This window comes from Hibiscus syriacus, unplaced genomic scaffold (assembly GCF_006381635.1).
Source record: "Hibiscus syriacus cultivar Baekdansim isolate YM2019G1 unplaced genomic scaffold, ASM638163v2 tig00003041_pilon, whole genome shotgun sequence".
In the NCBI taxonomy this organism is placed as follows: domain Eukaryota; kingdom Viridiplantae; phylum Streptophyta; class Magnoliopsida; order Malvales; family Malvaceae; genus Hibiscus; species Hibiscus syriacus.
In genome coordinates this window covers 5,043,138-5,058,379 of record NW_024061960.1, presented here as the reverse complement: position 1 = coordinate 5,058,379, position 15,242 = coordinate 5,043,138, and the positions used below count along the sequence as shown (strand labels likewise).

General features: G+C 31.8%; 1 protein-coding gene and 1 pseudogene across 2 annotated transcripts in view; both read left to right on the top strand.

Annotated features, from left to right (window-relative positions):
• Window positions 1-759: 759 nt before the first annotated feature.
• LOC120173434 lies at window positions 760-5,680 on the top strand (annotated as a pseudogene).
• Window positions 5,681-7,285: 1,605 nt separating this feature from the next.
• LOC120169739 (THO complex subunit 2-like) overlaps window positions 7,286-15,242 on the top strand; it is a 41,917-nt gene continuing 33,960 nt past the window's right edge. For both annotated transcript variants that reach the window (XM_039177872.1, XM_039177865.1), the window contains exons 1-13: window positions 7,286-7,630; window positions 7,718-7,843; window positions 8,505-8,546; window positions 9,693-9,752; window positions 9,925-9,987; window positions 10,271-10,351; window positions 10,861-10,932; window positions 11,009-11,056; window positions 11,179-11,247; window positions 11,344-11,477; window positions 11,940-12,015; window positions 12,643-12,836; window positions 13,411-13,491. In XM_039177872.1, the coding sequence (XP_039033803.1) occupies window positions 7,343-7,630; window positions 7,718-7,843; window positions 8,505-8,546; window positions 9,693-9,752; window positions 9,925-9,987; window positions 10,271-10,351; window positions 10,861-10,932; window positions 11,009-11,056; window positions 11,179-11,247; window positions 11,344-11,477; window positions 11,940-12,015; window positions 12,643-12,836; window positions 13,411-13,491 (1,334 nt within the window). In that variant the 5' untranslated portion in view covers window positions 7,286-7,342. The remainder of the gene's footprint in view (window positions 7,631-7,717; window positions 7,844-8,504; window positions 8,547-9,692; window positions 9,753-9,924; window positions 9,988-10,270; window positions 10,352-10,860; window positions 10,933-11,008; window positions 11,057-11,178; window positions 11,248-11,343; window positions 11,478-11,939; window positions 12,016-12,642; window positions 12,837-13,410; window positions 13,492-15,242) is intronic.

The window sequence follows — 15,242 nt, the reverse complement described above, 5'->3', positions numbered from 1 at the left end:
AGGATTTATTAGCAAAGAAGGAAGAGTAGAAGGGAAAAGAGGTCTTTTATCATCATATGAATTTAAAATTAATATTTAAAGATAGTTGGAAAGGGAGAAAAGAAGAAGTATCTGGAGAGTTGGGTCATTTCTCTTTTTCCTCTTCTTTTGGCCACCGTGACTCTATTTTTAAAGATTTGGATCGAAGCGGTACGGAAAGAATCGACATAATGCGATATTGGAAGAAAGGGATTTCATTTAGAACTTATTTGAGGCAAAGGTGAGTGCTATTTACTTAATTGATTGTTATTTGAAGGAAGGCTTGTGATGAGCCGAACTAAAAATGTTTTGAACAAAATGAAATTATATGATTATATGTGAAGATTTTCTATATGAGTATGTTTTATACAAGTAAATGAATAAGTTGAATAATGATATGTAATATGAAATAATTATGTAAATCACTATGAATATATGATATATGTGATTAAATGAAAATAATAAATAATGCTATGTGAAACAAAATACCATGAGTAAATGTTTGAATGTGAATAAATAATAACATTTGATAACGCTAAGTGATAAAGATCTATGTGAAATGTTATTTGAATATGTGCTAAGTGGATATGGTCTACGGAACATAAATGATAAGTGCAAATGTGATATACATGAACTACACTATGTTCAAATGTGTTAAGTGAGAATGTCTTACGTGAAATTAGACTAAGAGAATGTACTCCATGGAAATAAGACATACTTTAAATAGTGAAATGTAAAATAATGCCAAAGTTAAAGCCCAAGGTATATGTATGAGAATTAGAGGTATAGTCGGCATGCCAAGAGTCGAGGGTTCTATATGGTCCTTCGGGACAATCTATGTGGTCCTTCAGAACAAACCTATATGGCACTTCGATGCAAATCTATGTGGTACTTCGGTGCAAAACTTATGTGGTCATTCTGGATAATTATGTGGTACTTCAGTGCAAATTACGAGCTGTGGTGACAACATTAGTGCACAACCTCAATGTACTCAAATACCTAGAGTTCTCAGTATTATACGTTGGGCCAATTAAAAAATTGGATATGAAATGAAAAGTGTATCAATCATATGTCGTTTATATGAAACTAAAAATCTATATTAGTAATGACTTGAAGGTATAATAAAGAATAAAATAAGTATAATTTCTTCAGTGATTAATAAGAGAGGTTATAAGTTATAATACTGATGATGTTTGATAATTTAACCTTTCTTTTATAAAAATATACAAATGTTTTATTGTTTCATAGCACTCATAATGTCTCACTAAGTCAATGACTTAGCGTGTGAGTGTTTTCACAAGTAGGTTCAGGAGTATACGAGATGTAAGGAGAGTAAGTAATGGCAGGATATCATATCTTTGCAGATGTTCAAATCAGAGAAATGTGATATGGTATATGTTTTGTTCTTATAAATGTTGTTGACATGTACTATAAATGTTTAAATTTTAGATGCTCTGATATGTTTTACAAAAATATTTTCATTTGTCTAATAAAAGTCAAATTTTAATCATATTTTAAAAGAGTCAAAGAGTTTGAAAAATCAATGTGACACCTCGGATGCGTATTCGGGTCGGATACGGGTTAGGGTGTTATACGGTAACCTCTAAGCTTAAAAGATTTTTATTTTTGCATAATTGGTTGCTCATTTGATTTTTTGGCATGCATGAGTGTTGATCTTAAATGGTTATGTTTTGTTTTTCATCTCATGTATATTAAAAAAGTGTTATGATGAACATTTTAAATTTTTAATGATTTTTCATAATTTTTAGTTCATCATAATGAATTTTGGTCAAAATTGGTTTTAAATGCAAATGATATCTCTCTAACAATTGATATCAAAATTTCAAAATATTTCAATTTTAAATTTTTTAAGTTTTTGACCTAAATTTTAAATGATTATGCATGTGGTTTAAAATGCAAATGATATATCTCTAACAATTGATAACAAATTTTTCAAATGCATAACATTTTCGGAAAGTTTTATGCATATGCACTTAATTTCAATTTGGTATTGCATAAATTATTTTAGACTTGGATATATTGAATTTCATGTGCTACTAACATGTTTGTTATTCTTTGTTGAAATTCAATTTTGTTTGAGTGTCAAGCTTTTAAAATAAATTTTTTGTTTGGAATGCAATTTTTGAGGAGTTGTTTTGATTTTTCAAATAGTTTTTAATGTAAAAATTACCACTTACTTTCCAAAGTTATTTTTGACATTTAAAGTTAAATTATTTTTTATCTAACAAAAAGGAGGAGAAGTATGATTTGAAAAATTCAAATTTCTTAATGAAAAGGGGGAGTTTAACATTTTCATATATTTTCCAACAATTGGTATCTTTTTCATTAAATATTTTATTAAGGGGGAGTTTTGCCAAAAAACATTTTTTCAAATGTTTTGTTATATCAAAAAGGGGGAGATTGTTGAACTATATTTTGATATAACAATTTAAGGCAAAATGTTTTTGGACTTGAATTGAATTTATTCAAAGTTTTTAAAAGTAATTCAAAGTCCTTAAAGCTTGAAATTGAGCACAAAATAATTTTCTGGACAAGCAGTACCAATATTGTTCTTACAATATCGATACCTCATGAACAGTACCGATATTGTTCAAATGGCACCGATACCAAAGGTAAGGGAAGTATCGATACTCACTAGGTAGTATTGATACTACCAGCAATGCACAAATTCCAGAATGCAAAAATGGTATCGATACTACTCTGTATAGTAGTATCGATACCATAGACATAGTATCGATACCATCAGGTCTCAACGGCTAGTAAAGACTAGTTGATTTAAAAATAACAAAAGTAGTACTGATACTCCCTTTAGGAGTACTGATACCCTCTTTACTGGGCAGTTTTATTTTGCAGATATTTCAACCCCAAACGGCTATAAACGACCACAACTCCATTCCAACATATAAATACAAGTTGAGGATACTTGAAGAATGGTAAGAACACCTATCCAAGCAATAAAACACAAGAGAAGAGTTTTTCAATCTTATTTTATCTCTATTGTAAATATTTAGTGTTTTAGTAAGCTAAATTTATAAATACTATACTTTTGAGAGGTTTATTTGTTTACTTCTTTTTACCTTTTGTAAAAGGGGATTGGTTCTATCTTAGCCAAGTGAAAAGATAGGGAGTGTAAAGGTTATCTCTTTATCCTTTAAAAAGAAATAACAAATTATTGAATTTGTTAGAAAATCTTAAGTGAAGAGCTTAGATAGTGGAGGTAGATTTGGTTGATAAGTCGAACCACTATAAATCTCTGTGCCAAATTTTCTCTATCTTTTGCTCTCCTTACTCCCTAAATATTTTATTGCTAATTCACCCCCTTTGCACATTTTCGGTTGTTCAATTGAGTCTATTATATCCTAACATATTTATATTAAACTCTATATAGTATTACTAAATTATATATATATATATATATTTAAAAAAAGTAAAATTTCTAGTGAGCTTAACGAGATACGAATCAAATAAAAATTTGTCGAATATTGAGTTGAGTGGAGCACGAACTAAATAATTTTTAATCAAATTGAGTACTACTCAACTTGCTCGATCAGCACCCTATTTCCATGCGCATGAGTGAATTCATTTTTATTGTAAAGTTGGTAAATTTTGTTTTCTTAAATGAAAATAAGGGTAAATTATACTTAATATTATTTAATTATGATTTTAGTAATAAATATATTATTTTTATATAGTTATAAATATATCTTTAATTACTGTAAATAAATCATTTATCAATTTAGTCATTAAAATTTATATAATTTGTCAATTTAGTTTTAATATAAGATAATTCAATGCATTTAATATTTTATATTTACAAATTATATCAATCTAATATTTGTTATTGTCTTAAATTATTGTTTCTTCTCCTAGAAATATTATATTACCTTTTTGGTATAAAAAACAATCTAATAGTAGCTTGTTGATGCTCTATGGTAGAATATAGTCATTCAATTATTGTTGTTATCCATTAAACTCGCTTGGTTTGATAATATCATAAAAAATAATTGATGAAATGTTTAAATATAAAAAGTTAAATTTATTAAATTATTTTGAATTAAGATAAAATTGATAAAATATTTCAATTTTAAGGACCAAAATGTTATTATAGCATTCCACATTAGATGCTCATTTCAATTTTAATAATGAAGTGACTTGTTTGTGACAATATTTTAATTGAGCGACTTATTTGCAACTTTTTAAAAAATGACCTTTTTTTTTATCAAACTCATAACAAAGTCATATTGGGTGTAGTTTACCCTAAAATCAAACATGGGAAAAATTATGGGTAAACTTCATGGGTAACCACTTAACTGTTACCATATTTCATTTTGACTATCAATGTTTCAATTTAATCAATAAGACTATCCAACTATTTAAATGCTTCAATCAAACCATTGACCGTTAATTTTTAACGGAGATGGTGATGTGTCAGTTAATGAAATTAGCATAATTATATATTTGGTCATTAGTACTTACATATTATATCATTTTAATATTAATTTTATTTTAATTTAAAAATTAACCATCCAATACGGATGTGTCACGTGTCAACAAATTATTGTGATAAAATGACAAGAGTCACCACATGATCAGAGAGTTGTTTTTAATTAATTTTAATATTTTAATTGAATAAAATTGTAAAAAAAAACCACTTGAGGGATTTGAACCATAGACCACAAGTGTCTTAAGGCACACCTCAAACACTAAGGTAAATACTCCATTTGATAATCGATTGTAAACTCTTTTATATATTTTGTTTCAGATTATTTCACACATTAAATTATTGAAACAAATCTAGTAAATAAATTATATTTCAGACACACATATATTAAGTTATAGTTAATGCAATATTAAATATAAAAATGAGTTTACTAATTTTATATTTTTAAATTAAATTAAATTTTCATAATTATTTTTAAACAACTATATATGAATTGTATTAAAAATTTAATTAGAGAAGAAACGCTGTCCTGGTAATAAAGGAGATTGTTTCTTCATCATCAGACAATGGAAGAAAAGTGAACGAATTATCAGAGACAGAAGGCGCCATTGAAGCATTGTTCAAGCTGATTAAAGACCCAATTTGTCCATCATCTACAAAAGCTGCTTTACTCATCATTTACTATATCATCACATCATCTTCAACAAAGGAGAAACAAGTGAGGAAGCTAGTAAATTTAGGCACGATATCATTGCTACTCAAGACATCAGTCGACGCCAAATGGAGCATATGAGAAGGCGTTGGGTGTTCTCGACGGAATATGCGACACCGAGGAAGGGAGACGAATGGTCTGCAACAATGCCTTGAGTATGCCGGTTTTGGTTAAGAAAATCCTTAGAGTTTCCGATTTGACAACCGAGTTTTCTGTGTCTGTGTTGTGGAAACTCTGCAAGCAGGGAGAAACTGAAGATGATAGAAGTGTCGTATTTGAAGCTCTTCAAGTGGGCGCTTTTCAAAAGCTGTTGCTGCTTTTGCAGGTCGGGTGTGATGAGAAAACTAAGGAGAAAGCTTCGGAGGTATTGAAGACGTTGAATCTTCATAGAAACAAAATGGAATGTGTTGATCCCATGGATAATTTTAAGAATCTCAAAAGGCCATTTTAATTGTAAATGATAGATCAGTAAGTGCCAATTTTGGTTATGATTTTATATGAGACCAAGTTTTTACTATCATCTCTATACAATTAGATATTGAGATTTCCTATTTAGGTCACCAATGCTATGTGATAATAGATGTTATTGTGATGCAGTACGTGTTATTGTGTGATAATATGCTCATTTGTGTATATGGATTGAAAACTGAAACTAGGTAAAACTAAGATGTGTGAATAAGAACCCTATTATGTGAATACTAGTAAATGATGAATTCTGACCTACGGTGAGTGACAGTCGGAAAAAATGTAATGTCAAAAATGAATTTATTTAAAAGTTAAGTGTGAAAATTGTTACACTTTAAAGTTTTTTATATAACTGAGATAAATACAAGGTAATATATGTTTAAAGACTCTCAACTAATTAACTATGAACGTTCATACCTCTGTTGGTACTCGAACCTATGACCTCTAGGGAGAATAATGAGTCCCTTAACCATTGAAGTCAATTGATTCGTGACACCCTTAGAGTTTAGTGCCTAAAACGACGCCTTTTTAGACGTCAATAGTTGTCACCAAAACGTGATCGCTTTGTCCACATCATCGTATTGACAGAAAAATATGCCTTGGTCACCGTGTTGTTAAAATAGAATGACATAAATGAAGTTAAAATCAAAGTATAATGCTATAATTGATGAAATTAAAAGTTTAATGTTATAATTAGTGAAATTAAAAGTTCAGTGATACATGATATAATTTATCAAATTAAACGAAAAGTTTTCACAAACAACATTGCTTCAAAACAATACTGCTTAAAAGTTTGGTGCAAGCTAAAATATTTTCTAAGTTTCAAAAATAAATTTTGATAATTTTCTTGTCAATCTTAATGATAGAGAGCGAATTTCACAAGAAAAAGTAAATAATGATAGATTTTTTAATAGATTTTAATGGTTAAAAAATCCATTAAAATAGTAAAAAATTATAAATATTTTTTTAGAATCAAACCAACTTCTAATTATTATAATAGAAGGTGGTTGTTAAGATTGTTTAGAAAAAAAAACGATATCAATAGAAAAAGAAGAAGAAAATCTCACCTAAAATTAAGAAAAATAAAAATAAAATCGATTTTTTTTAAAAATAATACAAGTAAAGAATGAAACGGATTGTGAACTTGAATATTTTTTATAAATTTTTAAATACATTTTAAAAGTTTAATCTTTAACGATAATATTAATAAAAAATAATGAGGATCAATCTTACTATTATGTCTTAAGTAAATAAATATTTTTTTTAAAAATTATCACGCATCTATTATTGTTATTATTTTCATATCATATTCCATTTTAAAAATATTTATATCCGTTAGCAACGTAAAATTTTATATACAAAACTGAGACAAAAATATATTATTATGATTTATATAATGTTTTTAAATATAAAATTAATACTCCATATATTATTTACGTAACATATAATTATTTAATTTATTAATAATGTATATAATTATTATGGCCTGACCGATTAAACACCGAGCTAGTAATTCAGCCTAAAAATATTTCAATCTGGATAGTGGATCGGACCGGGCTATGGAGATTCGGCCCAGAAAAATGAAATACTAAACCGGAAGAATCATTGTCATCTCCAAATCAAAACAGATAATTTTGAAGCCCTAGAACCTTTGATTTTCCTTTTTCCTCTTTCTCACATGCCCCATGAAAAGCCCATTTAATTACAATCCAGCCCTCCCCAATCCCTCCTCTTTCTCTCTGCGATCTCAAACCCCAACCCCTTCTTTTATTCTCCTTAGGGTTTGCAGAACTTTTTTTATTTGGGAAGCAAAAATCAACAACAGAACAGAAGAAGGAATGTCTCTCCCTCCTATAGAGTGTATATACGTAACGGAGGAAATCATTCGGGAGTGCAAAAATGCAAACCCAAACTTATCCTTCTCTTCACCCGTTCCCATGCTTCGCTGTCTCTACGAGCTCTGCTGGACCATGGTATTTCTCTTTGTTTTTTGTTTAATTTTTCTTGCTTTGTTTATTCTTTTAGTTGAAAATTTTGTTGTTGCCGTGTAATTATGTCAGGTTCGCGGGGAATTGCCGTTCCAGAAGTGTAAAGCGGTATTGGATGCGGTGGAGTTTACCGAGAGAGTATCGAAGGATGAGTTGGCCTCCTGTTTTGCTGATATCGTCACGCAAATGGCTCAAGACGTGAGTTATTTTTTCCCTCTTTACCTGGGATATATTGAAGCATATTTAATAAGCTGGTAGAAATGGGAAAGAATAATGAAGTTGGGCGCTTGTTTTTGTTCTAGTTAGCAAACGGAACCAAAGGATTTTTCTATCCAGTTTGGTACATTGTTGAAATCCTTTTGATACTGATTAGAATGATGGGTCGGTTATACTGTAATTCATACTAACCCACTCCAAATTCATGTTGTCTTTTTTCAGTCAAACCGAAGTAGCTTGCAAGTATAAATGTCTTGTTTACACCCCTAGCGTGTGAGGCTGGGGCATGGAGACTGAGATTGAGTTCTTGGTTGTTCCAATGCAGTTGTTATTATTAGGTGTTGAGGGGAAGTAGGAGATAGAGGGAGGGATAAAGAATGGGGGAGAGAGAGGCAGAGTTCTGGGTTTTGTTAATCCTTCTAGTGTGGTTTATTCTTATCTAGACTTCTGTTTTTATAAGTTGGGCCTGTCAGGCTTTTATTTTTTACAGTTGTCTCACTTCATCTTTATGAGCTGCAATGGTGTTTTTGTTGATTCACTTATCCATCATTTTATTGGATTTATTATAAACGGACAATTTCTTTATATCAAATGTATAGCTTGACATGATTGATTGTAGCTTATGAGTTTTTCCTATTTGCAGTTTACAATGGCCGGCGAACACCGCATTCATTTGATAAAATTGGTCAGTATATAATCTGAAATGCATATATGTATTTGTAAGCAATTTGCTTGTGTTTCTTAATCCTATTTTTTCTGTTTCTCTTTTATATTTTAATGTCATTAATGTCATAATTCTTGATTTCATTGAAAAATATGTTTCTTGAATATAGTCATAAAGGAGCTCTAACTGGAACTCTTTATAGTAAAAACCTTTTTGATATATTGAAAATTTAGGGCTAAGAATTTAATCGTAAATGAATGCTTAATGCTGTAAGCTCCTCAGTTCGTTAGTTTTATATAACTAAGCAATAAATAGGTTCTTCCACAACTACTGTAGTGATTGATGTAACTTATTAAGGTTCTGATTTGATCCATATGCTATAAAGAGCATACACCTAAAAGATTAAATTTACCTGCATTGTAGAAAGGTTCATAACATGTTTTGCATGATTTTTCTATTCCCAAAATCCTTAGTTCTTATTAGTTATTATGAATTCCGTCTGATGAGGATCAAAGGATCTGAGAAGCATGAAACTTCTGATGGCAATGATTTTATTTTTCATATGGGGTTCTTTCATCTCTTGCTTAATTAAGTGAAGAATTAGTTGTTAGGGATTTAAATACCTGTGAAATTTGACTTTGATGATATATCCACTGAATTAAGAGAAATTTCGAAACTCAAGTGAACCAAAGATTAGGATATTGTAGAGTGGACTTTGACGTTGAACATTAACTGGTAACCTTTATAGAATTGACTAAGAAAATAATTACCCTAATAGTTGAATGATCGATATGACAGGAAACAAAGTAGGCGAGTTGCCTATTTTTTGTGCAAGAATTACTTCTTTAAATATTTAAATTAAAATTATTAAATTTCAAATAACTTGGGACTTATAAGGTTGAAATTTAAGGCAGTCAATACAATTAATTTTGAATTTATTATTAGGAGCTCAGTGTACTGCATGAATCTCAGAGTGAAGCAGATGATTTTTCTTTAATTTTTATCATATCTTATTGAATTCTAGTAGTATGTTATTGTTTCACATTTATATGTGTTCCATTTATGATCTGCAACCGGACATGTTTTCCATTTCATATGACCTTTGTGGTCGTTCATGAAGAGAAATTTCCTATTCCTTACTTGTTGGGTTTATGGTCTTTGTTGTAGGCAAAGTGGCTAATGGAGTCTTCGTTGGTTCCACTGAGGCTTTTCCAAGAGCGCTGCGAGGTAATATTCTCTCTCTCTCTCTCTCACTGTAAACTTGTTATGTTGTTGATCATTTGGCCGCATGTTTATTTCTTGATATTAGACCTTTGGGTTTCTCTGAATGGTAGATCTCTGTTGACATGTTAACTTTATGGTAATGCAAAAATACCTTAATTTTCTTGTAACATTACAGGAAGAGTTCCTATCGGAGGTGGAGATGATCAAGATAAAGGCTCCAGATTTGAAGGTTAAAGAGGTAAGCAAATTTAATGATATCTACATAATATCTATTGATGCATGGTTAATTTTCTGGTTTGATATTGGATATTTCAACTATTGACTCATAATTAGTGTGGAAATACAGACATTGTTTAGTTATGTGGATTTCAGTTTAGCTCCCACGAGCTAGTCTAGGAGTCGTTTATGTTGGCTTGCTTAACTGATTAAATCAGATACTTGCATCAGTATATGTGACAAAGTCATGAGGTTGAGGTAATACTGACATTACTCATCTTGATGTTTTTCTGTACTGATTCCAGGTCAGAGTAAATACACGGCTTCTTTATCAGCAAACAAAATTTAATCTCCTTCGAGAAGAGAGTGAGGGCTATGCTAAGCTGGTATGACAGCAACTTGATAAGATTTTTGGAATATTTATTTTTCTTTGTATTGCCTTTTGTTATATTTTCTTGAAGATATGGGGATGAAATTTTTTCAGTGGCTTATCAATTGCCCTGTCACTGCCTATTAATAAATTTGTGGCATGGCATGTTTTATTCTTTGACCTGTTTACTTGAAGGCCCTGTTACACCTATAGGAATTTTGATTATTTTTCCTAGCACTATGATTGATTTTTGAAATTACGGTGTGGCTGGAGTCAACATATCAGATAGACTACGGCAGCTTACATTTGGCATATAAAGAGAAATGCTTATACAGAAACTTGAATTGCTATTAAAAGAACCAAATTAGTTCAGATAGGCGACTGGGGTTCGCCTTTGTAGTTTTCATAAGATTTTTATTAGGCTAGGATTTGGACAGTTGGATATTTAGCTTGGATTAGTGCTAGAGGCCCATGTCGTTACTTTAGAAGTTTTTGTCCTGGGAATCAGTTTTTGTGCATCTGTAGGTAACTCTCCTTTGCCGAGGTTCTGAAGATTCAACTCAAAATTCGTCAACAGCTAGAATAGGCATAATCAAGGTTTGACTTGTTTCTGTTCAGTATTTCTTTAATTTTAGTTGTGGCCTGCGTTCTGTAATTGGTGTAACTTCTGCAGTCATTAATTGGACATTTTGATCTGGACCCAAACCGTGTTTTTGACATCGTAAGTTTTTTTCCCCTGATCACTGCTGATTATCTTATTCCAATCTTGATTATTCATCCTATTTTCTGTAAATTAATTCTGTTGAATTAATTTGTTAAGACAATAATTTGCCAATTCATTAGGTGTTGGAGTGTTATGAACTTCAGCCAGATAATAATGCTTTTTTGCAATTGATTCCCATCTTTCCAAAGGTAAACATCACAGTTCTGATTGAGATGAATGATAATTTATGTTATCCTGGATCTTAAGAACCTTTGAGTTGCTTATTTATTACTGATTTCCTGCAGTCTCATGCTTCACAAATTCTCGGTTTTAAGTTCCAATACTATCAGCGCATGGAAGTAAATACGCCTACCCCATTTGGGCTCTATAGGCTTACAGCACTTCTAGTGAAGGAAAATTTTATTGATCTTGATAGCATGTGAGTTATATAAGATTCACTGTCTAATCTGGTGATGCCTTTTGTTCTAAGTTATTTCTAACAATCTATGAGCTGCAGAATATATTAAAGGAACATGTGTTTTTTCTAACAATCTGGTGATGTCTAATCTAATATTTCATTTTCAGAGCTGCAGAATATATTAAAGGAACATGTGTTTTTTGCAATGGACCCATTCCAACCACTCTTGTTTTAGTTATCATTTTTCTTTTGATTTTCCATGTCTTTAAGCGGGAAATTGATTTATAAAAGGCTTACATGCAATGTATAATGTGTCAACATTGGAATTGATCTCATCTGATGTGACTTATTCCATGTATTTTCATTCTTTTTTTGTTTTTACATTTTAACAATTTACGTTTCCCTATTGATGGCTTGTATAGACATTTCAATCTGCTGTTCTCATCTGCAATTTTTCTAGCTGGTCTTTATGCATCTGTGCAGCTATGCTCATTTACTTCCAAAGGATGACGAGGCGTTTGAGCATTATAATGGTTTCTCCGCAAAACGGCTTGATGAGGTAGTTTTATTGTGTTGTCCTCCTTTCCCCCCTTAAATCACGATTATTGCAATTTTATGCATAGAATTACTTGCCTGTAAAAAGTGTGGTATTTCCTTTTCTTTTTATCTTTGTATCCAAGTCACTCTCATAATGTTCACTGTTCTTGGTTGAGGCATTGGTAACTCTCGTTTCCCCTGCCCCCTTCATATATTGGTGAACACCAATAAGTTGTGGTTAGAGCTGTATAAGTTTCCTCCAAATATTAGCAGATGTTTCCAGAAAACTGTTATGCAGTTTAGTGTTCTGACTAGGCATATTAGCAGATGTTCTAATGGGGAAGCTGAATGTTTAGCTAAATCTGGAATAGGTTAATGAGTGTTGAGGTTGTGGTTTTGTGAGTTTGGGTTACTGGGTTGTTGTAATGAAGGTCTTTGTATTGTGTGTTTCGTTTCGGTTGTAATTCTTATGTTTGGTAATAAATTATGGGCACCCTTTTCCCCCTTCCAATGATTATTGTGTTTCTAAACACAATAACTAAGGAGGCTTTTAATGGGGCCTAATTCCTATAAAAAAAAAGTTTCCTCCAAATATTGTTGACATGTTTCATCCTGTAATTCACATATGAATACACCTTAATTTCTGCAGGCTAGCAAAATTGGAAAAATAAATCTTGCTGCTATTGGTAAAGATCTCATGGAGGATGAAAAACCAGGAGATGTAAGGATTGACCTTTTTGCTGCTCTAGATATGGAAAATGAGGCTGACGATGAAAGATCATCAGAGCTTGAAAATAGTCAGACTTTAGGCTTGCTGACCGGCTTTCTTTTTGTAGATGATTGGTAAGCTTGATTGTAGTTCACAATTATTTAGGTGGCTATTGTATTCTATTCAGTCTGTCTGTTCCCAGCCTCTCCCCCTCTAACTTTTAACTGATTATTTTGTTCTTGTTGTAAGATTAAATTATTTCTTTACTGGGTTTCAATTTGTTTTCTTTGTAACCTTTTCATGTTCGTTCTGGATGGCATTTGGCTGAAGTTTTTTTTTTTAATTTCCGATTCTTGTTGCAAGTCAATATTCTTCTTTTCTATAACCAGCAGTGTGCCTAGGTCAGATATTCTCATATTTTAATGCCAGGATGCACGCATCACCAGGTCATCCTGTGACAGTTTTATTGCTAAAAGCTCTGAAAAGTTTACTTTAGCAGTAATTATGCCATGTGTGTGGACCATATCACAATACTGTTATTATTCTTGCCAATTGCCTACTGTATGTTCTTTTTTTTTAAAAAAAATTGGAAGTGCTTACATAAGCTTTAAAGTAGAGAAAATTGATGCCGTTTTAGCTTGTCCTCTGTGTGTGAATTTTGTTACTTCTTTTTATTTAAATTTTTACTTAAGATGTTATACTTCTCAGGTACCATGCCCATATTCTGTTTGATCGCCTTTCACCTCTTAATCCGGTGGCACATGTTCAAATCTGTAAAGAGTTATTCAGGTAAATTCTAGGTCCCTTCTTTCTTTATCCTAGACGGCGGTTTAATATATGTTGTAAGAATTTTGTTAGCTGGTTGGATACTTGTCATTTTCTCTGAGTGGTTCTGATTAGACTCGGTCTAATTGTTTTGGCACTTTAGGAAACTGTAGAAATCAGAGTAATTCTCTGTAATTTATTATTCTTTTCAATAGGACAGATTACATATTTATATACAAATCATCTCTCTAAAGTAGGAAACACTAAGAAAGGAAAAATACTAATCCTAGGAGATATGATCCCTTAAAATAAGGGATTGTAGAATATTTATAGAATCCCTTAATTAAAGGATATTTACGTAATCATATATTTCTATAATTCCTACACTCCTCCTCAAGCTGGAGAATATACATTGTATAATCCCAGCTTGAATAGGAATTTATTAAAAACAGGCTTTGGCAAAGCCTTAGTAAGAATGTCTGCAACTTGTTCTTCTGAAGGAATGTATGAAAGTGTGATTGCCTTTTTGAAGATGAATGTCGATGGAGCTGTTAGACTAGATGGCTCAAATGGAGGTATAGGAGGTATTTTGAGAGACTGGAATAGCAACTCCCTTCTGACTTTTTCAGAAAATGTAGGTCAGGGTCCCCCGTCGGTTGCTAAGTTAAAGGCTATTAAGAGAGGCATTGAAATCTATATGTCTTCTTGTTGGGTTAAGGTTGGAAGGTTGATTGTGGAAAGTGACTGTAAGTCGGCTGTGGAATGGGTCCATACCCCAGCTTTGGCCCCTGTTTTTATCCTCCCATTAGTTAAAGAGATTTCATCTTTTATCTCGGACAAGGTGCACTCAATTAGACTGATTCCAAGGGTGTGTAATGGGGAGGCTGACAGGTTAGCAAAGATGGGAATTGGTTGATGTTTAGTCGTTTCCAGTGCGTTGTATTCGTTTGAGTTTAGGTTTTTGGTTGTCTGTTGAGTAGCTTAGTCTGTTGTGTTTTTTCAGTATGGTGTTTATGCTAAATCTTATGTAATTTCGGAGGAGTAATAAAGTTTCGAAGGCACTCTTTTCCTCCTTATTTAATCAAGAAGGAGGTTTTTAAGGAGGCCTGTCATTCTTATCAAAAAAAAAAATCTCAACATGCTTTGTCCGATCATGTTGAACTGGGTTATTGGCAATTTGAATAGCAGATTGATTATCACACAAAACTTCAAAGTGTTCCTCTTGATTAGTGACAAGTTCTTTCAGTAGTTTAAGTAGCCAAATTCCTTCGCATATTCCCAATGCTAGTGCTCTGAATTCAGCTTCAACACTACTTCTTGAAACGACAGATTGTTTCTTACTTCTCCAAGTTGTAAGGTTTCCCCAAACAAAGGTGCAGTAGCCACTAGTGGATCTCCTTTCAGTAAGGTCTCCGGCCCAACTAGAATATGTAAAGATCTTAACAGTTCTGTCTTGTGTCTTCTTAAACATTAAACCGTGTCCTGGAGTTTTCTTCAAGTACTTGAGAATTCTATTTGATGTTGCCATATGCTCTTCAGTAGGATTAGTCATGTGTTGACATATCACATTTACAGGAAATGCTATATCTGGCCTTGTCAAGGATAAGTAAATTAGTTTCCCAACTAATCTTTGAAATTTCTCTTTGTCTACTAAGGACCCATCTTCTTTGTTAAATTTCAAGCTTGCCTCCATTGGTGTATCATTCGGCTTACAACCAAGAAAACCAAATTCTTTGAGTAAATCAAGTACATATTTTCTTTGGTTGATCACAAGT